This window comes from Podarcis gaigeae (assembly GCF_964106915.1).
Source record: "Podarcis gaigeae genome assembly, chromosome: 2".
Taxonomy (NCBI): Eukaryota; Metazoa; Chordata; class Lepidosauria; order Squamata; family Lacertidae; genus Podarcis; species Podarcis gaigeae.
In genome coordinates, this window is record NC_139679.1 from 122985800 (window position 1) to 123010595 (window position 24796).

A 24796-nucleotide genomic window follows, 5' to 3' on the forward strand; every position below is an offset into this window, starting at 1 on the left:
CAAGGGAGCCGGCATACAGCTTCCAGGTCATGTGGCCAGCATAACAAAGTCGCTTCTGGCGAACCAGAGCAGCGCTTGGAAACACCGTTTACCTTCCCACCGGAGCGGTACCTATTTATCTACTTGCACTTGACGTGCTTTCGAACTGCTAGGTTGGCAGGAGCAGGGACTGAGCAACGGGAGCTCACCCTGTCGCGGGGATTCAAACCTCTGACCTTCTCATCACCAAGCCTTAGAGGCTCAGTGGTTTAGACCGCAGCACCACCCTTATCCCTGCAATTACCTACGCCCCTTAATTACTTACGGGTAATATCTCGTAGAGGGAGTCTTGGAGAACTTGATCGGGAGTAGAATGACATTGGTGGCAGATACAACCCCACTAATGATGTAGTCTGCTGCTCTGTAATAATTCAAGGGGTCTATCTGGTTGTTTATGAAATTCAAGGGGCATTTTGCCACCGGCATCTCACAGGTTGTCCGGGAAAAGAGTATCACCATCAGCACAATCTGGATATACCTGCCACAGCTGCTGCCTCTGGGGCTGCTCCCCATGCTCTTAAAAAGCAGCCAAGACCCTCGGGCAAGGCTGAGACTGCGATGAATCACAGAGGGAATCTAGTCATGGCTACAGGGCCACATAGGACGTCTCAACCTGACTCAGCCCCCTGCTCCCCACCCCTTCCTAATTGTCACCCGAGGCTCTCAGTGGTGCAGGAGGTATTTATGCCGCAGGGTTGCTGCTGCAAGAAGTTTCACCTCCTCGCTGTCGATTCCGATGTTTCTGTTATTGCTCTAAATTGTGATCTTTGGGAATGCCCTTGAGCATTGGCAAGGCGATGGAAAATAAATTACTACAATTTTGATAACTAGCGTGAGATGCATCACCTCTGCAGCCTCCTGGACTTACTGGGCGGGTTCAGTTGTGGAACTGGTTGGGGGGCAGGAATCCCGCCTCCCAACTTCCCCCATATAATATTGCAATAGGTCAGAGGGGGGCAGGCTGGACCTTTAACTAAGAAATCTTCCAAAGTTCCAGTTACAGATAGGTAGCCGTGTTGGTCTGCCATAGTCAAAACAAAAAAAATTCCTTCCAGTAGCACCTTAAAGACCAACTAAGTCAGTTCTTGGTATGAGCTTTCGTGTGCATGCACACTTCTTCAGATACACTGAAACAGAAGTCACCAGACCCTTCTATATAGTGAGAAGGTGGGGAGGGGTATTACTCAGAAGGGTGCTGGGAATGGGTGATTGGCAGATAGCTGTGATGAGCCTGATCTTCCAAAATCTGTTATTTGTATCCAAGTGAAGTTTTGACCAGAAGAAGAGTAACAAGTAACTGTGATTTATTTACTTTTAATTATAATTAACAGCTCTGCACTTTCATGGATTCTCCGTGTGGCTCTAGGAGCAGCTGCAAAGTTGGAGGAAAACATGTTGGTGGAAACACAGATTCTGAGAAGGGTCAGGGAGGGGAAAGGTGAGATTGGTCTGACCTTTAGTGGAGAACCACCATAAGATGATGGCGGTTGTGGTGGTGATTTTATTATTTGCCCCAGCCACTCTGGGCGGCTTCCAGAACAAGTTGTACCTCGGAAGTCAATCAGAATCCGTTCCGGAAGTCCATTCCACTTCTAAAACATTCATAAACCGAAGCACGGCTTCTGATTGGCTGCAGGAAACTCCTACAGCCAACCAGAAGCTGCGGAAGCCCCATCGGATGTTGTAGAAATAATGGAGGACGACACAGGAGTTGGATGCATGTGAGTTGTGCAGGAGCAAGCAAGCTAGCAAGCTCCAAGCAAGCTGCCGGCTAGCTCGGCTGTGGCTCCTTTTATTAGCAGAAGTCAACAATTGGAAACTGTAGCGAAGCCATCCTGAACTTAACGTGTTTCCAGCACGGCACATTTCTAGTGTTAGCAATTCACGTGTCAGACAGGTGCTTCCCCCCCCCATATGTTCCCCTGATACTCGAAAATCTGCTTCATTCATCATGCTCCAGCCAAGTGGAACTTAAGCAAAGCTTTCTGCGAGGGAGGCAAAGGTCAGAGAGTGGGCATGGCGGCTAGACATGCTGCGGCATGTCTTATGCTGAGGTGGGGGTGTGCCCCCACACTGCACCCGCAACCTCACAGTATGTTCGGCTTCCAAAAAATGTTCGAAAACCGAGACACTCACTTCCAGGTTTTGCTCACACAAAACAATTTGCTTACACAAAACAATGACATGGTACCTAAATACCAATAGACTGTTGTGGCGTTTTCCCGTTCTTTTGGAAATGTCTGTACAGGGGGAGAGAAAGGGTTAATAGGTAGACCAATAGAAAAGCCAGAGGCAGAGCCTAAGTGTTTATAAAAGGGCTTAGCCCAAGGTTGAATTAGTTGGTTGGTTGGTTGGGAAAGGCAGTTGGGAAAGCAGTTGGCAGTTGGAAACAGAGAGACAGTTAGTGCAGTGGGTTCTTTTGTGAGGGGAGGTAGAAGAGTTATAGACAAGATAAAATAAGACTAAGAAGGTAAAGGGTAACAACGTTTTGAATGCAGTTAGAGTGTATTTGTGTTTGCTTTAAAAGGTGAATCCTTTATTAGGCATAGCAAACCACACATTATCAGACAAACACCGTATACAATTTGTGCAAAATACGAGCTCAGCATAAGAAGGTTTGTCCCAGTCAGAGCTTTAACTCCAGAGAAAATCAATTTGCATAAATAATACAATATAGCACTACCACATCACCGATCAACTAAGAACCACTAAATCTCTTTATAATGGTCCAATATTTGTGTTAGCAATAAACTACACTCTTCTTTGTTAACTTAAGAACCTGAATGAGACTAAGTGATTTACTGGGGAGGACCTTGTTGGTGGTAGCAGATTAGTGGTGTACAGGTCAATAGTCTGTGACACAACCGGGGGCTCCGTACGAACGCCACAATTGTTGACATGCAAAGTCATAAAACATGTCTCTCACAGATACCATTGGTTTTCCAATAGGGGCCATGTAGCAGAGGTGTTTTTTCTCCTTTGTGATAAACCTGTATCACACAGTACACTGCTTTCCTTAACACCAGGGATGTCCAACAGGTCGATTGCGATCTACTGGTAGATCCCCAGGAGCTTTTGGTAGATTGCATTTGATCGCTGGGTCCCTTTCCTTAGCGTTGCTAAAATGGAATCCATCCCCGCCCCCTCGTCCCACCCTCTACGGATATGCAGTGAGGCTTTTAGTTTTGCCAGTGATTTGTTGGTGAGTGGCCGTTCCTCTTTCTCCCCCAAAACCCTTAAAAACGGTACTTTCCTCCTCCTCCCTAAAAAAAAGGTCAACAACTTTGACCTGAAAACCCCCCCAAAACAGGGGTAGATCACTGTCAGTTTTTAATTTTGTAAATAGATTGCAGTCTCTTGGGAGTTGGCCACCCCTTTTTACACCAATTTTACACCCTGATTTCTGGAAAGAATTGCATTTTTGCATTTTACTTCTTTATCAGAGGCCAACTATGAATGTCTGCTTAGACAAGCGAGAGATCTGCAACATACCACACAGGTGTTTTTTTTGCATATTTGATGCCTACAAAATATTAAATCAATAGAACCTGTGGGCTTTCCATGGTCACTATAGCCTCATCTTCATCGGCCATAACCTATAGCCTTTGGGACATTAGTAAAGGGAAGAGAAACTATTTAAAATAGCAGCTCAAAATAATCACTCACAAGTGAAATAGCTTTTTTTATTACTTCTTTGCTGAACACAGGTGTGTAAGATGGGGAAAAAATCTACTAAGAATCAGATGCCATCTTTAGTTTTGTTGTCAGATTATCTTTTCTATTCAAGTTAGGCCTGAGTATAATAATGTAGCACTTAGGAATGAAGATGCAGCCCAGGAGCCCAGCACTGGAGGCCAACATAGAGAAGACCTGCACGGCTACCATGTATTTCCCCTTAGTGCTCAGGTAAGTAGGCACAAAGGACACCCAAACATTGCAGAAGACCAACATGCTGAAGGTGATCAGCTTGGCTTCATTGAAGGCCCCAGGAAGTTTCCTGGCCAGGAAAGCCACCGTGAAGCAGATGGCAGCCAGGAAACCCATATAGCCAAGGGCTCCATAAAACATGGCAACAGACCCTTCATTGCATTGCAAGATGATCTCTCCAGGCTGAGAGTTCATGTCGGAATCTGGGAATGGGGGAAAGAATCCCAGCCAGATAGTGCTGATGAGAACTTGGACACTGGAACAGGAAATGACGATAGAGTTGGCCAAACTCTTCCCCAGCCATTTCCTCACCCTGTTCCCTGGCTTTGTGGCCAGGAAGGCCAGCACCACAGTGATGGTTTTTGCCAAGACTGAAGAGATGGCAACAGAGAAGATGATGCTGAAGGCCATTTGTTGAAAGAGGCAGGTCTCTTTCCTTGGCCTGCCGATGAAGAGGAAGGAGGTTAAATAGGAGAGAAGGAGAGAGACAAGGAGGATGTAGGAGAGGTCCCGGTTGTTGGCTTTGACTATGGGAGTTTCCTTGTATTTAATGAAAACTCCTAACACAAAGATGGTGGTTAAGCACAAGAATAGGGCAGAGGAAGTCAGGATGATTCCCAAGGGTTTTTCATAGGCCAGGAAGTTGATAATTTTAGGAACACATTTATCTTGATTCTTGTTTGGATGCTGGTCTTTTGGACATTTGGTGCAATGTTTTGCATCTGAAAAGAAGAACAATGACTTCAGCATCATTCATATGTGCACAATTACTCTGTTACGTTCCACAAAAGACATGTTTTGTTGTGAGAATTTGAACTACCTTTGAAAAATAGACTAATAGCCTGTTCCAGTATTGAGGCAGATTAATGTGTTAATTGAATTGCAAAGGGTTAGTGGATACATCAAAATGGCAAGCAGTCACATGTAAAATGGCAAGCAGTCACATGTGGTAATAGAGATGATACAAAGAAATTACATTATGGGGGCAGGGATTTCTGGATCCTTAAACACCCACCAGTCCACCCATAAGGCCATTTCTTTGAACTCCAAAAAGGTCTAATTCATCCAAAAATATTTAAATATAATTTACCCATTCCTTAAAGGCTGCCCTTTCCTCTGGAGAAATTTACCTTCTTGGGTAGAGATTGTCCCTTCCTTGCAGGGAGCGCAATCATAGCAGCAAAGCTGCTCTCCTTCCCGGATCACCTTGACATACCCAGGCTGACAGTTCTTGCTACATCTGGAATGAGGCACCATCTACTCACAGACAAAGGATCAATAGTGAGGGCTATTTCTATCTATGCAAAGTCACCGGAAGTCATAGGAAGGGAAAGTGAGGGGATTATGGGAGGTATTTTCATCAGGACTGTGGTATCATAAGCAGTTTAGACCTTGATTTTGGCTAATTATATGTATAAAAATGCAGTTTAATGACTTCTCTGCAAACTGGTTCATTCAGTTTGCTGTTCTTAACCTAACCTGCTCCATGGTATTCTGAATTTCCTGACCTCATGGATCCATTATGAGAGCAGATCTTACTTGATCCCAGCCTAATCTCTGTATTTGTTATTTCCTTCAAGTCTGTTAGGAACCTTAAGTAAAACTTAAGGTATTAGAAGATATCTGAAAAATCCATGTTGCTGATATGGAAACCACACTTTTGCAAAGCTCAAGGGTGACCTTCAAAGGGGTACCCGTGAGACGCTGTTTCTCTCCAGGAATGAAATTCAGCTTGTAATCAGGAAAGAAATCCAGCCTGTGTTCTAAACTGAAGCAGATTAGCTGTCAAAGAATTTACAATCAGGTTCCTTCTTTAGCATTGTCTTTATAGGTCCATTGTATACTTATTTAATAATAAGAATAAATTTTTTATTTGTACCCTGTCCATCTGACTGGGTTGCCCCAGCCACTATAGGCAGCTTCCAGCATATGTAAAAACATAATAAAACACTAAACATTAAAAACTTCCCTGTACAGTAGAACCTCTACTTACAACAGCATCAGGTTACAAACCCTTCAGGTTACAAACTCTGCCAACCTGGAAGAGTTACCTCGAGTTGAGAACTTTGCTCCAGGATGAGAACGGAAATCGTGTGCCGGCGGCGCAGCTGCAGCTAGAGGCCCCATTAGCGAAAGCACGCCTCTAGTTAAGAACAGTTTCAGGTTAAGAGCAGACCTCCGGAACAAATTAAGTTTGTAACCTGAGGTACCACTGTACAGGGCTGCCATCAAAACCAGTGGGCTTACTTCTGAACAGAGCTGCATAGGGAAATCTACTCTGATGTAACCATGGTAAAAAAAATGAAGCCAGGCAAATTTTATTCCAGATTTGTTGATCCAGAATTCTTTCGTGTTTTGCTCTGCCCACCTTCAATATCGATTCCACCCTCAGCCCTGCCTGCAGCTCCCTGAGAGATTCACTCTTCATTTCCCTCTGAGGGAATGTGACCCTTAGGAGAAAAAATGGTTGCCTGCCCATGATTTAACACGTAGCTCAAAACAGAGGAGCTCTGCTTTGGAATTGCCATGCTTTTTAGAGAATGAGTGAATATGGAAGAACCTTTCCTGAGTATTTTCAAAGCAATGATAGCTCTCTTTTTTGAGGTCTAATCAACAATACCAGAAGTATTGTTAGAACTTAACAGATGATCAAAAGAATAACATTAATTGAATGGCTCAACCCACCTTGTTAAACCAAGGAGGCCACACAATGGCATCCTGGTCGATGGTGACTTGCACGCCTTGGGATCCCTGTTTCTCCACACGCCCAACTTTCCCTTCATGAAGGGAGTTATTGGGAAGAATTACAAAGTTCACAATATCAAAGTCAGCTGCCAGTTGCCCATTCTCATCCAAATAAACTCCATCCACAGAAGCATTATAAAATCTGACGTTTCTCAGGAAAGGGTGAAGCTAGAAGGACAGAGAAAATCCTGGCATTTATCGAAGTTGGTTCTTTTCTTTCTTTTTTTGTTTGAATAAACTTTATTATAATTTTAAAGAGAGATACAAAGATTATTATCAAATATCACTTGATCCAAACTAAAATGTTAATGTAGCTAAAAACACAGATCCAGACAAAAAGGGGAGAGAGAGAGAGAGAGAGAGAGAGAAAGAAAAAGAGGTAGGGTAATAATAATATTTATTTATTTATTTATTTGTTTATTTGTTTATTTATTTATTTATACATACCCTGCCCATCTGGCTGGGTTTCCCCAGACACTCTGGGTGGCTTCGAACAAAACACTAAAATACAATAACCTATTAAACATTAAAAGCTTCCCTAAACAGGGCTGCCTTCAGATGTCTTCTAAATGTTTGGTAGTTATTTTTCTCTTTGACATCTGGTGGGAGGGCGTTCCACAGGGCAGGTGCCACTACCGAGAAGGCCCTCTGCCTGGTTCCCTGTAACTTGGCTTCTCGCAGCGAGGGAACCGCCAGAAGGCCCTCGGCGCTGGATCTCAGTGTCCGGGCAGAACGATGGAGGTGGAGACTCTCCTTCAGAGGGTAGATAGAAAAAGGATTAAAATAGAGTCATGCTCCAAGATTCATGGCTGTTGGTGCTGACCTTTAAAACCCTAAATGGCCTCGGTCCAGTATATTATTATTATTATTATTATTACACATGGCTTAGGGTCATAGAATCATAGAGCTGGAAGAGACCCTGAAGATCATCTGGAACCAGCCCTCTGAATTACAGGTATATGCAGCTGTCCCTTACGGGGATTGAACCTGCAACCTTGATGTTATCAGCACCATAGTGGCCACACAAGTTTTTTTTTTTTTTATTAAAGTGGCCCCAATTTACCGGTACTTGAAGTCGTGGAAAATGGGGCCCTCTTTCCAGCAGTGGAGCCTAGTGGAAAGGACTCCTTCGGAAGGTGGTGGACACTCCTTCCTTGGATGTTTTTAAACAGAGGTTGGATAGCCATCTGTCATGGATGCTTTAGTTGAGATTCCTGCATTACAGGGGAATGTAGGAAGATGACTCCCAGGGGTCCCTTCTAGCACTACAATTCTATGATGCTATGTTTCTGTGACAAATAGGGACCAGTAGAAGCTCACATGTTGCAGCCGAGGAGGAGTCGGAGGAGTCAATGTGACTTCAGAATACCGTATTTTCCCCCTCTATAACACACAGATTTTTTCTCCTAAAAAGTATGGGGAAATGTCTATGCGTGTTATTGAGCGAATGTGTGGTCCCTGGAGTCGACTGGCCCGAGTGCATCACACATTTTCTTCGAGGGTCGTCTTCGTTGCGGTCAGCAGAAGCCAGGGATGTGCTTGCTAGGAGGTTTGGCCACTCTGCAGCGCGACTGTGTGTTTGCTAGTGTGTGTGCTTTGTGAGTGTGTGGTTGCCTGTGTGTTTGTTCGCTAGCGTGGGTGCTTGGAGGGAGTGAGAGAGTGACTGACTGCTGCATCTTCTCCTGCAATTTGCCTTTTAAAAAATTGGAAACAGCGTTTTTCCTTCCCTCCCCACTTAAAATGTGGTTACAAAGCACGGATCCACTTGGATCCTCAGGATCTTTGCATTGGGTCACCCCAAATTCACCTCCGAAAGCCCCATTTCCCCCTTCTAAGGCTGCAGCTCGGCTTTGGGAGCCCTGAACCCCTGCTTTGTTCTTGAGGGATCTTTGAGGTTTTCCCTTTAGCTTTAACCCAGCCCACTAATTTTACCAGTTTATCTTCATTCTCGGTGTGGTAAACTGATTGCAGGCAGCCACATGTGTGTCCGAGCCTCCCAAAAGAGAAAGCTGTTGCTTTCCTGCATTCTGCCTCAGGGTCTTACTACCCACCCTCTTCTGTTTCGTTACTGTGTTTGCTCAAAGGGAACAAAGAGCAGAGAAAACCCCTCCCCTCCAGGCAAGCAGAGCATCCTTCCTTCTAATTCCTCTCTGCTCTGGTGCTGCTTCGCAGGCAACATGCAGGTGGGGGAGAGAGAGAGAGGGAGCTGGCTGGCTGGCTTGGGTGGGTGGGTGGGGGACTCCGGTAAAACCCCTCTCCTGCATTCTTAGCCAGCTGTTTCTCCGCACACCCCTCTCGGTGCTCCTTGTCCCTTCTATGTTTTTCCTTCCCTCCCCACTTAAAATGTGGTTACAAAGCACGGATCCACTTGGATCCTCAGGATCTTTGCATTGGGTCACCCCAAATTCACCATCAGATCACATAGCAATGATCTGATGCAAAAACAGGGCTGCAATGGTGCAAAAACGTGGTTACAAAGCATGGGTCCACATGGATCCTCAGGATCTTTGCATTGGGTCACCCCAAATTCACCATCAGATCACATAGCATGCCCATGGCTATAGCCTGCACCAAAAAAATAATGCACCCACTGTTGCCTGGGGTTGCAATGGTACAAAAACGTGGTTAAAAAGCACAGATCCACATGGATTCTCAGGATTTTTGCATTGGGCTACCCCAAACTCACTGTCAAATCACATGTCTGTGGCCACAGCATGAAGCACAAAAATGATACATCCACTGTTTCATTCAGAATTTTTTTTCTTGTTTTCCTCCTCTAAAAACTATGTGCGTGTTATGGTCAGGTGTGTGTTATCGAGCGAAAAATACGGTAGGTAAAATCTTGCCTCAGTTCTCCTCTAATTCTGAAAGCACCTGAGAGACTGGCTCCAAGATAGTAAGCTGCCTTATACATAAGGAATCTCTTTTCTTAAAACTTGTAGGGCATTGGTGTGAGTCCTACCCTCCAGAACAGGAGAAAACGAGCTTGTTCCTTCTTCTAAGATATTTGAAGATGGCTCTCATATCTCCTCTCAGTCTCCTCTTTTCCAGGCTAAACATACCCAATTTCTTCAAGCATTCCTCTATTTTTAGTAAGCCCGGTATCCCCAATCTTATATTTGTTCATCTGGTTCTTCCTGCCTAAGTGCAGAACCTTACATTTGTCCCTATAGAAATTCATTTTGTTAGCTTGGCCCCAGTTCCCCAATCTGACTTCTGTGGCATTAGCTACCCCTCCCAGTTTGGTATCATCAGCAAATTTGATGAGCATCCCCTCAATTCCTTCATGCAAGTCGTTTCTAAAGTTCAATTTGAACTTAGCCTGATCTTTTATTCCCCTTCCTTCCCTCCCCCTCCCCTTTCTATGAAGATTACCCGCTCTGGGATCCCACAGCTAATTCTCCCCTGGTCTCTCTGCTGGCCCAGATAGGACTAATCTAGCCAGCTAGCCCTGGTGATCATCTAATGATTATTGGATGGATTTCCCCCCTAAATTGATTTTTGAATTCGGAATTTATTGTTATTCATGTTTTATACTGTATTTTAAGCTGGTTTTGTTGCATCAATTGTGTTTTAAATCTGTTGTTAGCTGCCCTGAGCCCGGTTTTCTGAACTGGGAAGGGCGGGGTATAAATAAAAAAATATTATTTATTATAAAGATGTTGAACAAAAACGTTGTTCTTGGAGACCCCAAGGTTTGGACCTGTTATATAAGTAAAATAACAATTGCAGAGTGGAACTGATTGTCAGTTCAAGTGGAACCATATACCGCCACGTCACTAGAATAAAAAGGAATACCTGTGATGACTGGATTCTTTCACCTTCCCATCTCTTTCTGCCCACCATCTCCACCCACTTGGCTCTGGAAGAGTCTGCAGCATTTAAGGCACGTGCCAGAGATCGAACAGTGTTGTAAATGCTGTAAGTGTCTTGAAAAAGGCTTCTTTCCAGGACATCTTGAGGGTAGCTCTTCAGGTTTTCCTTCGCAATGCATCGGACCTGGCCTTTCACAGATAACACATGCTTTGAATATAAGCAATGATATCCATTTTCCCAGATTGTATTCATATCGAGATTACCATGATATATAACTGGCAGGTTATGCTTCGATTTTTTTGGGGTCTGGATAAATAATGATAAATAACCATAGATGTGCTTGTTCATAAGCATTGTGGGAGATAGGTTGGAGTTGAAGTACGACAAAGCTATTGTGATCCAAATTTTCCCTGTAATTGGAGTCAGGGTTGAACCCACCACGTGAATTGTTGTTAATACATCTACCAAACACAGAGACTCCCCATAGTACAGAAATACATTGATTCTCCTGTCCATGGACAACAAAATCTTGTGCAGGATCTTGTCAAGCAAATCGGGCACAATGAAATCCTCTCGTGACATTTTTTGTGAGAAGGCAACACAGACACTGCTCCTCATGAGAAGTGGGGTCAAGGTGCTCAGAAACCTTTCTCCATTGTCCGTGTCAGGAGCAATGAGCCCGATCCACGTCCACCTGAAATGCAGAAGTAGACGAACAACCCCTTGGCTTGGGGGTTCTTCATTTGGGATCACCCGGTAGATGAAAGGGAACTGTGCTTTGCCAAGAGCATGATTAACGGAAATGTAACTTACCTAGTAAGGAAAGGAGAGATTGAAGGGTTTCTTTTGCTTTCAGGGCAAGCACTGATATTATCAATTAATTGGGAATTCTGTTCAGGAAGAGTCATGTCCTGCACATTTCTCTGTGTGCATAGGGTGCTCCTAAACAGCTGTTTAATAGATATTTCACATCTTCCATGCGAGGTCAGTTCTATAGATTTCTTTTCCTGCCCTATATTTATCAGCCTTCAGCATAAGATCCTACCACGTGGACTCATTTCACTTTCTGCTTCTCACCTGAGCACTGCAGAGAAGCTACCTGGTGCATTACATTTATATATGCCATTTTGAACTGTGATGATATCTCACAGAGCAATTGGTGCTCACGATGGAAAAGGGCTCCATTGGCAATGTGAGAAAGCGCCACACTTTTCTGGGTATTTGGAGCAGCTCTGAAGCAGGGATGGCAACACTGATAGGGGATTTTGCAAGGGGAAAATGCAAATGTGCCATCTCTCTACTTCTGCCAAATCAAGAAGAGAAGGAAAAAGGAAAGGAAAGGAGAAAGAGGAAAAGATGTAGCTGGAAGAAGGCAGTAAAGATATAACCTTAATGGATCTGAAGAACTCTTCTTGGAAAATCTGCTCCAAAATTATTGGTGCCAGACAGACCCCTAAAAGGTTGCATTTTTATCATGCCTCATTTCCCCTTGTACTTCCCCACTAAGCTACTAAGCAGTGTGGTTCTCATGAGTGTTCTGTTTATAGAAACATAGTATTGTAAGGGACTCCGAGGGTCATCTAGTCCAACCCCCATGCAATGCAGAAATCTCAATGCACGGTCTCCCATCCAATTTGAAACGATACCGGGCCCTGCTTAGCTTTGCAAATGTGCTAGCAATGTTACTGCTGCACCGCTAGGATTGTTTCCCTTCTTACAAGGGTGCTCTGGTGAACTCACTTTGTGGGACTTTTCTTCTCACAGCTGGACAAACCCTTCACAAAGGGTGGGAGAGCTTCTCTAAGCACATGCCTACTATGAACTGGAACAAGGGTCTCTGGTGGAAAGGGCAGCCCTTACTTTTTTGAACAATTCCTGGCATTTTCTCCAACAAAGCAGTGGTTTCCTGCAGGCTGCCTATGCTTTTGTTTTCATACCTGGGGGATTTTGTAAATTCCCAGCGAACTTGAAATTTGGGCAGAGGTGTCCGAATCAAGCCCTTCAATGAAAACCAGGGGCTTGCTCTGTCTTCCGCAATTGTAGTTTGGAACATTTGCCCTGCCAGGAGAGAGCAGATCTATCATTGCGTCGTAAGTCATTCTTGAATTGAAATAGTTCTCATAGAGGTCGTAGCCCAGGGTGACATTGGGCAAAATCCCAGGATCCTGATTTATCTCATGAACAGCAATCTGCAGGGACAGGAGATACCAGTAGGAGACATCAGTCCTACCATAAAACAATGTATTATTCTCATGTCCTTCTCCATTCACTGAAATCATATCTTAATCTTCAGCCTCTGGGTTTTACTCAAAGAATGACACCACAGCTTTCGCACAGATCTAAGCATGAAGCAAATCGCCATCACAGAATCTGCCATAAGTGTGTTTGATACAAGGCAAACAGCTGCTTGCCACCAAAGCAGGAACAGACAAAAATCATCAAATTGTAGAGATGCAAAGGACTCCATCCCCCTAAAGTGCAGAAATCGAAACTAAAGCATCCATGACAGATGGCCAATACATTTGGGCACCTGAGCACTGTAAAGAGGGAGTACGCAATACTCAAACATGTTAAGGAAATGTTTCTGGAATGATGGGGCATTGGACAAAATCATAGCTGAGTTTAACAGCCTTATTCTGATTGCTTTTCAAGTGCTTACCGTATAACCACATTTTGTGGGGGCATGCTAAAATTGTACGTTGACAGCATAGATTGCACTGTAGATATGAGCCCACTTATGATGTGGTCTCCTGGCTTGTAATAGTTCAGCGCATCTGGATAGTCCTTCCTCAGGTTCAACGGGCATTCTGCCTTCAGCATCCCAGAGGCAGCACTGGGTAGCAGCTGAAGGAACAGCAACAGCAGAAAGAGCATCACTCTGGGTCTGACGGCTGTCGTGGCCGCTATTGTCACTGCTCTTAACTTCATAAGGAGCTAATGAGAAGAAGGCCAAAGTCTCCAGCAAGACCCCAGGGACATTTCAAAACAGGGGGGCGATATGGGACCTCCACATTGGCAGAGTCCCTGCCTGCCACAAAAGCCCCCATTGACACATGAGAGACTTAAATACAAACTTGTTGCTTGAAGTTGCCTCATGCTGCTCTCCACTCTGAGGTCTCTGTTATTGGTCTCAAAGGTGATGTTTGGCTGGTTGATCCTTTGGGTATTTGCAGGGAAAAGAGGAATAAATCACTGTGATTCTGATAATTGCGAGGGGAAGCATCAGCTCTGCCCTGTCAAGGACTATCTTGGTGGGGCTGGAGGAACAGGTGCAGAAGGAAAACATGTTTGCAGGATCTCACTGATGCCACTGCATCTTCTGACAAAGTTCAGGGAGGGGGAAAGTGACCCTGAAAAGTGACCCTTTATTTGAGAATGGCCGTCTGATGAGCTGGGATCAAGCTATTCTTTTTGGATAGGCGTTACCACCACTTTTGAACTCATAGGCCTATTTGCAAACCAAAGAAACTGTCCCACCCCAAAACTTGCTACCACATGATGCTTATTTCATAAGGTGAAAGATGAACATTAGAGTTTGTGTTAGGATATTTCCGTTCCACCTTAAAAGGGAGCAAGCTTTGTGAGTCACAGAGTCTGCGTATTTCCTGTTCACAGGATGTTTCTGTTGTGTCTATGCTTTCGTTTCTCTCTGTGCCTGAGCAGACCAAAATAGGCAGTCATGTTTTTTCTTTGTTCTGACCAACGCTGAATAAACTTCTAAATAATACTCTCCTGAGTGCATCTTTCACTGTGCGAATTCTGCTGATAGAGCGTGCATCAGCTCTGGAATGTCACAAGCTATTTTCTGGAGCTCGTGTCGCTAATTGCTGATACTGTATCTACGGGAGATCGATGGATCGTCCGGAGGCGACGTGGGGGCCATGATGGGCCATATCTCCCTGGCAGTATCCCAACAGTTTGTCCCTTATATTCCCAGAAAAATATCTTTAAACGAACAATAAGGGCAGTGGCAACTAAAAACGAGCTATTCTCTATGTATACATCTACATGCGCCCCATTATATTTTAAACTTAGAGAGGCCTATGAACATACACCTTATTTTAATGAATGGACTTTTGCACAACTTTGGAAAGCTTTTACATAGTCACGATTAAATACAATAAACTCTGCTTATAGAAATGGGAGACACAGAGGCATACCAATAAATGAACTTATTTGCATTAGGGGATGTCCTGAAGGTAGAGGACCTTATGCATTATGTCTTGCACTGCCCCCAGTGGCGTAGCATGGGTTGTCAGCACCCGGGGCAAGGCAAGTAATTTGCGCCCCCTAACGTGTGGATTTGCGCCCCTAACCCCCAGATGTTGCGCCCGGTGCGGCCGGCCCCCCCTGCACCCCCCACACTATGCCACTGGCTGCCCCTTATATAATAAAGCAAGAGAACGATTATGAGGCACTTGTTTAGCGAATGGCTGTGGGGCAAGTCTTACCAGGCCACCAGAAAAGTGTTGGTGGTGCTAGGTGTTTTCTTAGCACCGGACTTCCGGAGGCGGCGCAAAACGGCAATGGCTGTCCTCTTTACTCGGTGAAGAGGGGCTCCGCGAAAAAGGGTCGTCCGCTACGGCAAAGCGGAGACCCATCAAGAAAAACCGCAGGTAGAGAGAGCCTGCGGCCGTGGGACTCGGCGGGCGCCTTAAGCCCCCCCAGAAACGGAGAGGGAGCCCCGTAAGAGGCTCCGGAACGTGGACGGGGGAGCGGCGCTGTGAGTTCATCGCTCTTTTCGTGGATGCAAAGCCGCGCTGCTGCTGCCGATGAGCGCTGACCTCTCTTCTTGAAAACAACGGATTGGCAGAAACAAACCCGTGAGTAAGGGTGCAATTAATGGACTTAATTTGTTGAATTTGGCTGAAAACGGGAGGCGAGTAACAGGAAGTCCGCCTCCCAGCCTTGCTAACTAGATCAAAGCAAAGGGTCCGAGGTACGCGGAAGCGCTCGAAGGGGACCTTAAAAGCAGAACAAAAGTGTGTTGATAGACTTTGCATTTAGAAGATTAAAGGGAACTTTTGCTAAACTTTGTGGATTTTACTCTTGAAACCTTCCTCCTATTTCTGACTTATGTGGAGTTAAAAGGAACAACCTAATCTCGAACTGTCAGTGTATAAAGAGAACTGTCAAACTGCGGACATTGCTACTGAGGTATAAACTGTTACAGTGACTGAGATAATAACGCATGAACATTGTTGCTGGGACCACTCTTGACACTTTGTGGTCTTCTTTTAAGAAACAAAAGCTCTAGGAACCTTCCTTTTGTACATTGGAACTACAGGGACTTAAAATGAGGAATATGGGAACTTTAATGGCGGAAAAGAATTTCTTTCTTTCCTGAAACTTTGGAAACTTTGGAATACTCCCCCTAGAGGACCGTGGAGTTATAGAAGCCTGGGAACTATAACTTACAGGGATTCTCTGTGGTTTTATTGTTTATATTCTGGACTTGCTTTTCTCATGGAACAAAAGACAATTTGACCTTGAACAGAGGCAGATGTGGAATGAGTGGCTCAGGGAAAACAAGAGCAGCTAAAGCTAGAGAAAAAGAAAAGGAAAAGGAAAAGAAACCTGTGCAGCTGGTGCAAACAACCTTAGCTCATCACCGCAGATCATCTGTTCCAACTGTGCTGATAGCACAGGAGGTGGAAGTTGAAAAGCCTGCTGAAGAAGATATGGCTACAGGAGGATCTGAAACAGTCCTAAAACAAATTCTAGAACAACTGTCAATTTTAAATCAAAAGGTGGACAGTCAATCAACAAAAATTGATCAAGCCACATCCTCTATTAGTAAATTATCTGATCAGGTTTCCCAGCACACACATGCAATTGAGAAATTGCAAGGAGCTACGGCTGAAAATTATAAATTGGCTGCGGAAGCCAACCAAAAAGCAGAGCAAGCAAGCAAGAAGGTTGATGAAGTCAGGGGGGAAGTTAGGTCTCTGCAAAGACAGGTAGGGGAACAACAAGCCTACCTGTCATTAGTTGAATTGAAAAGCAAGGAGAGTAACCTCAGGCTGAGAGCTATCCCTGAACTGGAGCAAGGTAATTTGGAGGGATTTCTGACGCTTTTATTTTCCAAATTTTGGGAAATCGAGGTAGATAAAGACTTTAAAATTGTGACAGCCTTCAGACTGGGTAGATCTGTAAAGAAAGACAAGGCTAGAGACTGTTTGGTTTGTTTGAGATCAAGAGAGGAAAGAGATAAGATACTAGGCCTTCACTTTAAAAAAACTTTGGAGATAGAAGGTAAAAGGGCTGAAATTTATAGAGATATACCGAAATATCTATTGGATCTTAGGTCTACCTATACAGATCTGACCAAATTGTTGAGACACAACACAATTCCTTACAGGTGGGAGTTTCCTCAAGGACTATCGTTTACTTACAAAGGAAGGAAAGTAAGAATCAAAACACCTGAAGACCAGCAGAAGTTCCTACACGACCACGAGGAGGACCTTCAAAAAGGAGCTGCAGCTTCTTGGCCACCACCACCACCGGGACCACAGCCAGAACCCACACCGTCTGGATCTGGACCAGCCCCACTACCTCTGGGACCGGAGGGGAACTAAGACATTTCATTGTGAAACCCACGAATCAACCCAGGATGTCTCTGCAGCTGCTTAGTTGGAATATAAACGGCGGAAATTCTCCGGAAAAAAGAAGAAAAGTATTTCACATCTTGAAAAAAGAGCAATTGGACATTATTTGTTTGCAAGAAACACATGTGACAAGGCTTCATAGAAAAGTGTTAATTAATAAAAGACTAGGCCAAGAATTTATCTCTTCGGACAAAGTTAAGAAAAGAGGTGTGGTAATATATGCAAAAGAGAACCTGTCACCGAAATTTCTATTTAAGGATGAACACGGCAGAATTTTGGCAATTGAAATTTGGACACAAGGAGAAAAATTTTTGATATTAGGAATATACGCCCTGAATGAAGGGAAATCGGAATTCTTTAAGAAGCTGCATGAGATTATGCTGGATTATTTAGATTATAACAACATCATTATGCTGGGGGATATGAATGGGGTTGTGTCCGTAAACATGGATAAGTCGCAAAGTGCAAGCATAAAGAAAGATGGCAGACTACCTAAAACTTTTTTTGAAATGACTGACAATATGGACTTGATTGATATATGGAGGGTTAAGAACCCCCTGGGAAAAGAAGGAACTTTCTTTTCTGAAGCTCATCTGACGTGGACACGTATCGACCAAATATGGACAACTAGAGGACTGGCACCTAAGACTAGAAAAGTGGAAATCTGCCCAAGAACCTGCTCCGACCACAATGCTCTGAAAGTGGAATTGAGATTAAACACAACCGGATCCTTCAGATGGAAAATGAATGACACCTTATTAAGGGATCAGGAGATTGTCAAGAAGGCCCAAAAAACCTTAAAGGATTATTTTGAGATAAATCTAAATACCACGGTGGAGAAAAGAACAATCTGGGACGCAAGCAAGGCAGTGATGAGGGGGTTTCTGATACAACAAAATACGATTAAGAAAAGGCTCTGGAATGAAAAGAAGGAGAAGATATTGGAGAAGATAAGAGAAGGAGAGAAAAAATTAAGATCTAGGCCCAAATCGAAGGAAGTGCTGAGAGAAGTGAAATTTTTCCAAGCACAATATTCGAAATTGATAAATCAAGAGGTGGAATGGAAAATTAAACAAATGAAACAAAGATCCTTTGAATCAGCAAACAAGTGTGGGAAACTGCTAGCATGGCAGTTAAAAAAGAGACAAAAACTTAATACAGTTACAAATCTAGAGATTGAAGGGAGAATGGTCCAGAAACCCGATGAAATTAGAAAGTGTTTCCAGAGATATTTCAAAGAACTCTATGCACAAGGGCCCCAGAAAGACTCTGAGGTGGATCAATTTGTCGAAATTAATGGATTACAAAAAATACCCCAGGAAATGAGATCAATCCTGAACAGTAAAATCACGCAGCAAGAAATTGAAAGTGCCATTCAGAATCTCCAATTAGGCAAATCTCCAGGCCCAGATGGGCTTACCTCCAAATACTATAAGGTTTTGAAGGACTATTTGATACAACCTTTGTTGGAGGTCTGCAACCAGATTATGGAGGGGAGGAAGGCACCGGAAACGTGGAAAGAAGCTTTCATCACATTGATACCTAAATTAGAAACTGAAAAGACCCAACTCAAGAACTACCGCCCCATCTCACTCCTAAATGTGGATTACAAAATTTTTGCAGATATTTTGGCAAGTAGGTTTAAAAAAGTACTTAATGAAGTAATTCACAAGGATCAGGCTGGCTTCCTCCCTGGTAGGCATTTGTTTGACAACACAAGAAACATTATTGACATTTTGGAACTTCTACAAACAAATCTTAGCACTAGAGCGGTTTTAATTTTTATTGATGCGGAGAAAGCCTTTGACAACATTTCTTGGATGTTCATGAAGAAAAATTTGGAAGGGATGGGAGTAGGGCGGGGGTTCGAGAATGGAATAGAAGCAATTTATTCAGAACAAAAAGCTAAATTGATAGTAAACAATGTGGTGACAGAGGAGTTCAAAATTGAAAAAGGGACACGACAGGGGTGCCCCCTATCCCCCCTATTGTTTATTTCAGTCCTGGAGGTGCTATTGAACATGATCAGAAAGGACCGGTTGGTACAAGGAATTGAGGTCGGAGTGAAACAATATAAACTGAAAGCATTTGCAGATGACTTGGTATTAACATTACAGGAGCCAGTCTCTAGCACTAAAAGAGTTTTAGAATTAATTTCTGATTTTGGTCGGCTGGCGGGATTTAAGCTGAATAAGCAAAAAACTAAGGTTTTAGCAAAAAACTTGACAACTACAGAAACAGATGAGTTTTTGAAAGAAACTGAACTAAATGTGGTTAAAAAAGTAAAGTACCTAGGGGTGCACTTGACCTCCAGAAATTTGAATCTATTTAAAGATAATTATGAGAAATGTTGGGCAGAAATCAAAAGAGATTTGGAAACATGGTCAAGGTTGAAACTTTCCTTGTTGGGTCGAATAGCAGCTATAAAGATGAATGTATTGCCGAAAATGTTATTTTTATTTCAGGCCCTACAGATTGTGGACAAGGTGGAATGTTTTGGAAAGTGGCAGAAGGATATTTCTAAGTTTGTTTGGCAGGGCAAAAAGCCCCGAATAAAGTTTAAAATATTAACAGATGCGAAAGTAAGAGGGGGGGTTGCCCTGCCGGACTTGAGGTTATATTATGAATCTGCAGCCTTCTGCTGGTTGAAAGATTGGATTCTGCTTGAGAACACTGATGTCCTAGATCTGGAAGGGTTTGACAACGCTTTTGGGTGGCATGCATATTTGTGGTACGACAAGGTTAAAGTTCATAAATTGTTTAAAAACCATATTGTCAGAAGAGCAATTTTGATGGTCTGGACAAAATATAAAGACTTATTGGAGAGTAAGACTCCGAGGTGGCTCTCACCGGTGGAGGCCAAGGCACGTAAGAGACTTAACATGGAGGCCTACTGGCCAAAATATTGGGAAATAATTGAAAAAGTTGGAGACAATTGGAGGTTGCAGAGTTTGGAAAAACTAAAAAACAAGGTGCGAGATTGGTTGCATTATGCTCAAATTCAGGAAGTGTTCAAAGTGGACAAAAAGGTGGGGTTCCAGGTGGAAAAATCGAAACTAGAAACAGAATTGTTAGAGCCTAAAGATAAACTACTTTCGAGAATGTATAACTTGCTGCTTAAGTGGAATACACAGGACGAGACAGTTAAATCCGCCATGATTAAGTGGGCACAGGATTTGGGGCACAACATCATGTTTGAAGACTGGGAAAGGTTATGGAACACCGGTATGAAATTTACGGCATGCACCGCATTGAAGGAAAATATTATGAAAATGGTATACCGGTGGTACATGACCCCAGTCAAGCTTGCTAAGATATACCACCTGTCAGACAATAAATGTTGGAAATGCAAAGAGGCAGAGGGGACGTTTTTTCACCTCTGGTGGACTTGCCCGAAAGTGAAGGCCTTTTGGGAGATGATTCATAATGAGTTAAAAAAGGTATTCAGATTCACCTTACCTAAGAAACCGGAGGCCTTCCTTCTGGGCATTGTAGACCAGAGAGTGTCTAGGAAGGATAGAACCCTTTTTATGTATGCTACTACAGCAGCAAGGATCTTGATCGCAAAGCATTGGAAGACACAAGATTTACCCACGCTGGAGGAATGGCAGACGCAGTTGATGGACTACATGGAACTGGCCGAGATGACTGGCAGAATCCGAGACTTGGGAGAAGAAACAATCGAGGAGGATTGGAAAAAAATTAAGGACTATTTGCAAAAACATTATAAATTGTATGAATGTTAAAAAATGCACTTCTTAGGAAATTCTAGCTTCAGCAAGTGTAAATTAATGAATTGAAATTATGGTACAAGAAGTCAGAGTCGGAGTTAAGAAATAACTTTATTGTGTTCAACTCAAACGTTTAAGAAATGGGTTACAATATCTTTGAAATTAGGTAACATGATAAAATGAAAGATACAATAAGTTTTGAAACAAGTTAACAAATTGCTGATAATTTGTATTACAGAGAATGCAAGGTATGGAGGATGGGGGGAAGTCCACTAGTGCTGGGAAAAAAGAATAAGGAAACTTGTAACTTTTTTTATTATTTCGATCTTTTTTATCTATCTCCTATTCTTTCTTTCTGTATTTCAGAAAACTTAATAAAAATATTTATTAAAAAATTTAAAAAAAAAAGGTGTTTTCTTAGCACCAAACTCTAATGGAAATGCTGGTGATGCTTCAAATGCGAGAGGGAAAACCTGCTAGCCCCACATCCTGGCTCCCTCCAATTTTGGACAAACTGTGACACCCCACCCCTACCAATAGTCTTTAAATACAGTAGTTGCCAGTGACAAGACAGGACCAGGCCCTATGTAATTTGAGCGGAGTACTTTGAGAGCGTTTCCTTCCCCTCCTAATCAAAGCTGCATTCTGCATGTCAGAACTGAAGACAGAGCCCCCACAAATCTCTAGTAGTCTTTGTAGCTCTTTTCAGAAATGTAACGCTGTATTGTAGAATCCTCAGACTGATTTTTATGATGATACTTTTCAAATGTGAGAGTATGGTAGGCCTTCAAGCTAGGAGACACCTTGATTTTGAGGGAAATAAAAAGACTTTGTTTTTCTCTCTTCTCCATACTGTTTGTCCTATTATGTCTTCTAACATGCCGGCAGTGACTGTGGTTTTCGAATAGAATTTGATATACTTTAATACTTAGTAAATGATAAAAAAAATCAACAATTTTGTGGGTAATTCCAACCGGTTAGGTTGATACTATTCTTTGAACCGCCCTGAAAGCCCTGGTATATAAACTCAATTAATAATAGTAGTAGTAGTAGTAGTAGTAATAAAGGTAAAGGTAAAGGGCCATTAGGTCCAGTCGTGACCGACTCTGGGGTTGCGGCGCTTGTCTCGCTTTATTGGCCGAAGGAGCCGGCATACAGCTTCCGAGTGCTGAAAGTGGACCGTCGGAGCATGGCAAAGTACATCGGTGACCTGCTACGGCACCTCCGTGTGCTTCTACAGGCTGCCTTCCGCATCGTGGATACTACGTAAGACCGTGACATGGAAAACTCAGCAGCTGCACCACTGCAGCTAATCGATGAGAGCGCTGCAACAGTAGAAGAGGCCTCCCTTTCAGGAGAGAAGCAGAAGTTCAGCAAGCGGAAACCTTTGCTCCCACCCTGCGTCTTGAACCCGGCAAAGAGGCTACGAACTCCTGAGCTAAGCCTTGAAGATTCTGCTATCACTGGGGATGAGCCCATTTTAGACAGATACAGCAGTATATCCGGACTCCAGAAGAAAAGGAGATGTTTAGCAAGGCTCAAGCATGCCTGTGACCTCGAAGCCACAAATGATTCAGACAGGCTTGCAAGCAATAGCCTTCTGATACATATTTTGCTCTAGGAAGCTTAGTTACAGTATACACTTCCAAAGTTAATGCTAAATACATTACTTCTGGTAAATGAGCCATCATAACCACTAGAGGATTGTGAAAATTTGTGTCCTGGGCTTTTTAGACTTGTCTACCTATGTACTGTCTGAAGCAAAGGGATTCATTGGTTGCCAGATGTAATTCCTGCCCCCCGCCCCCCCAGCTCTCCTGTCCCACTAAGAATCTCCCGCATCCTTCAGGCATGGCTCCTTCCACCCTACTGTGGTAATAATTAAAGACAGGTTTGGGGGGCCTGGAAAACTTTGGTTACTGGTGGGGACCAACATCAGTAATAAACATGGAAAAGTGAAGATAAGACCCTCCTCATAACATGTGAAAAGTACTAAATAAAAGTACTTACTGGCTAATCCTGAAATTCTAGCTTTTTGTGAACCTTCAGTAGCTTTTAAGATGCTTTGACAGATTACCTCTTTGCTCTGACATCATTCCTGGGATTCCCCAGTAATCCCTGAAACCAAAGGTTTCTATACCTTCCTTCTGATCCTTTGATAGATAGATAGATAGATTCTTTATTGTCATTACACAAGTGCAACATTGCACAAGTGCAACGAAATTGGATGCCATCCCTTAAAAACAACAAAAGCAACACAACAACAACAACCAAACAAACCACATTCCAGCCACACCCACACCCACACCCATCAAACTCCCAGGTCACACTATCGAGTTACTGCATTTAAGAAGGCCACAGCTCTTGGATAGAAACTATTTTTCAGTCTATTTGTCCTTGACTTGATGTTTCTGTATCTCCTGCCAGAAGGCAGTAGTACAAACAGACTGTGTCCCGGGTGAGATGCATCCTGCAGGATATTGTTTGCTTTCCTAAGACAGCGGGAACCGTACAGTTCTTCCAAAGATGGGAGGGGATGACCAATAATCCTTTGGGCTGTGGTTATGACCTTCTGGAGCACCTTCCTCTTCCTAGCTGTACAGCTGGAGAACCAGGCACAAATACAGTATGTGAGAATGCTCTCTATGGAGCCTCGGTAGAAGGACACCAGCAGATTGTTCTTCTTTAAAAGTCTGAGGAAATAAATTCTCTGCTGGGCCTTCTTCACCAGAGCAGTAGTATTTGCGCTCCAAGTCATGCCCTGATCGATAGTCACTCCCAAAAACCTGAATTCCGCCACCCTCTCCACCCGTTCCCCGTTGATATACAAGGGCTGAATGTCCGCCTTTTTTTTCCTGTAATCCACCACCAATTCCTTGGTCTTAGTCGTATTAAGAGCCAGATTGTTCTCTCCACACCAAGCACAAAGCCGCTCCACCTCGTCCCGATAGGCGGACTCATCCCCTCCTGAAATGAGCCCCACCACCGTAGTGTCATCAGCAAACTTGATGATTTTGACGCCACCCTTGCAACAGTGCTTGATATCAAAATGACTTTAACCTGTTCATTCTTCCTTCCTAAAGAAATATGATCCTTCAGATCCCGCCTACGCTTATGGTCAGCTGACACACAGCGAGCTGATCCAGCTGGTCTTGAAGCAGAAAGATGTGATTGCAAAGCGAGATCAGCAGGTGCGGGAGCTGGAAGACTACATCGATAACTTGCTTGTCAGAGTTATGGAGGAAACCCCTAACATTCTTCGAGCTCAAGCTCATGTGAATAAGAAAGCTGGAAAGATGTGAAGGGACCAATTTAACCTAATCAGTGGCTTCCTTACTCAAACTTTGGAAGTAGTGAATGTGGAAAAGCTGCTTGTACCGAAAGAGAGTATTATTTACTTGTCTTAGGATAGAGTATGGAAGTGAGAGCTGGACCCTAAAGAAGGCTGATCGCCGAAGAATTGATGCTTCTGAATTATGGTGCTGGTGGAGATTCTTGAGAGTCCCATGGACTGCAAGAAGATCCAACCTCTCCATCCTTAAGGAAATCAGCCCTGAGTGCTCACTGGAAGGACAGATCCTGAAGCTGAAGCTCCAGTACTTTGGCCACCTCATGAGAAGAGGCAACTCCCTGGAAAAGACCCTGATGTTGGGCAAGATGGAGGGCACAAGGAGAAGGGGACGTCAGAGGACGAGATGGTTGGACTGTGTTCTCGAAGGGACCAGCATGAGTTTGACCAAACTGTGGGAGGCAGTGGAAGACAGAAGTGCCTGGCGTGCTCTGGTCCACGGGGTCACGAAGAGTCGGACACGACTAAACGACTAGACAACAACAAAGGATAGAGCTGACTTACCTTGGAGACTGCCTTATATAATCTACAAAGTCAATAGTGTTAAAAAAACACCTTTTACCTTTTAGTACATTGTACAT

General features: G+C 43.6%; 1 protein-coding gene across 4 annotated transcripts; it reads right to left on the minus strand.

Annotated features, from left to right (window-relative positions):
- Positions 1 to 3708: 3708 nt before the first annotated feature.
- Positions 3709 to 13897, minus strand: LOC310837378 (vomeronasal type-2 receptor 26-like). Of its 4 annotated transcripts, XM_083723904.1 has the most exons (6): positions 13187 to 13897; positions 12465 to 12716; positions 10533 to 10715; positions 6652 to 6879; positions 5097 to 5223; positions 3709 to 4688 (listed from the first exon to the last, which is right to left on the minus strand). In XM_083723904.1, the coding sequence occupies exons 3-6, from the start codon at positions 10590 to 10592 to the stop codon at positions 3772 to 3774; spliced, it is 1332 nt and encodes a 443-aa protein (XP_083580030.1). In that variant the 5' UTR covers positions 10593 to 10715; positions 12465 to 12716; positions 13187 to 13897; the 3' UTR covers positions 3709 to 3771. The 4 variants fall into 4 exon arrangements, with proteins under 4 accessions (XP_083580030.1, XP_083580031.1, XP_083580028.1 ...); XM_083723905.1 differs by lacking the exons at positions 12465 to 12716; positions 13187 to 13897 and adding an exon at positions 11341 to 11815; XM_083723902.1 differs by lacking the exons at positions 12465 to 12716; positions 13187 to 13897 and adding an exon at positions 11341 to 11815 and having other exon boundaries at positions 10510 to 11221.
- Positions 13898 to 24796: the final 10899 nt, after the last annotated feature.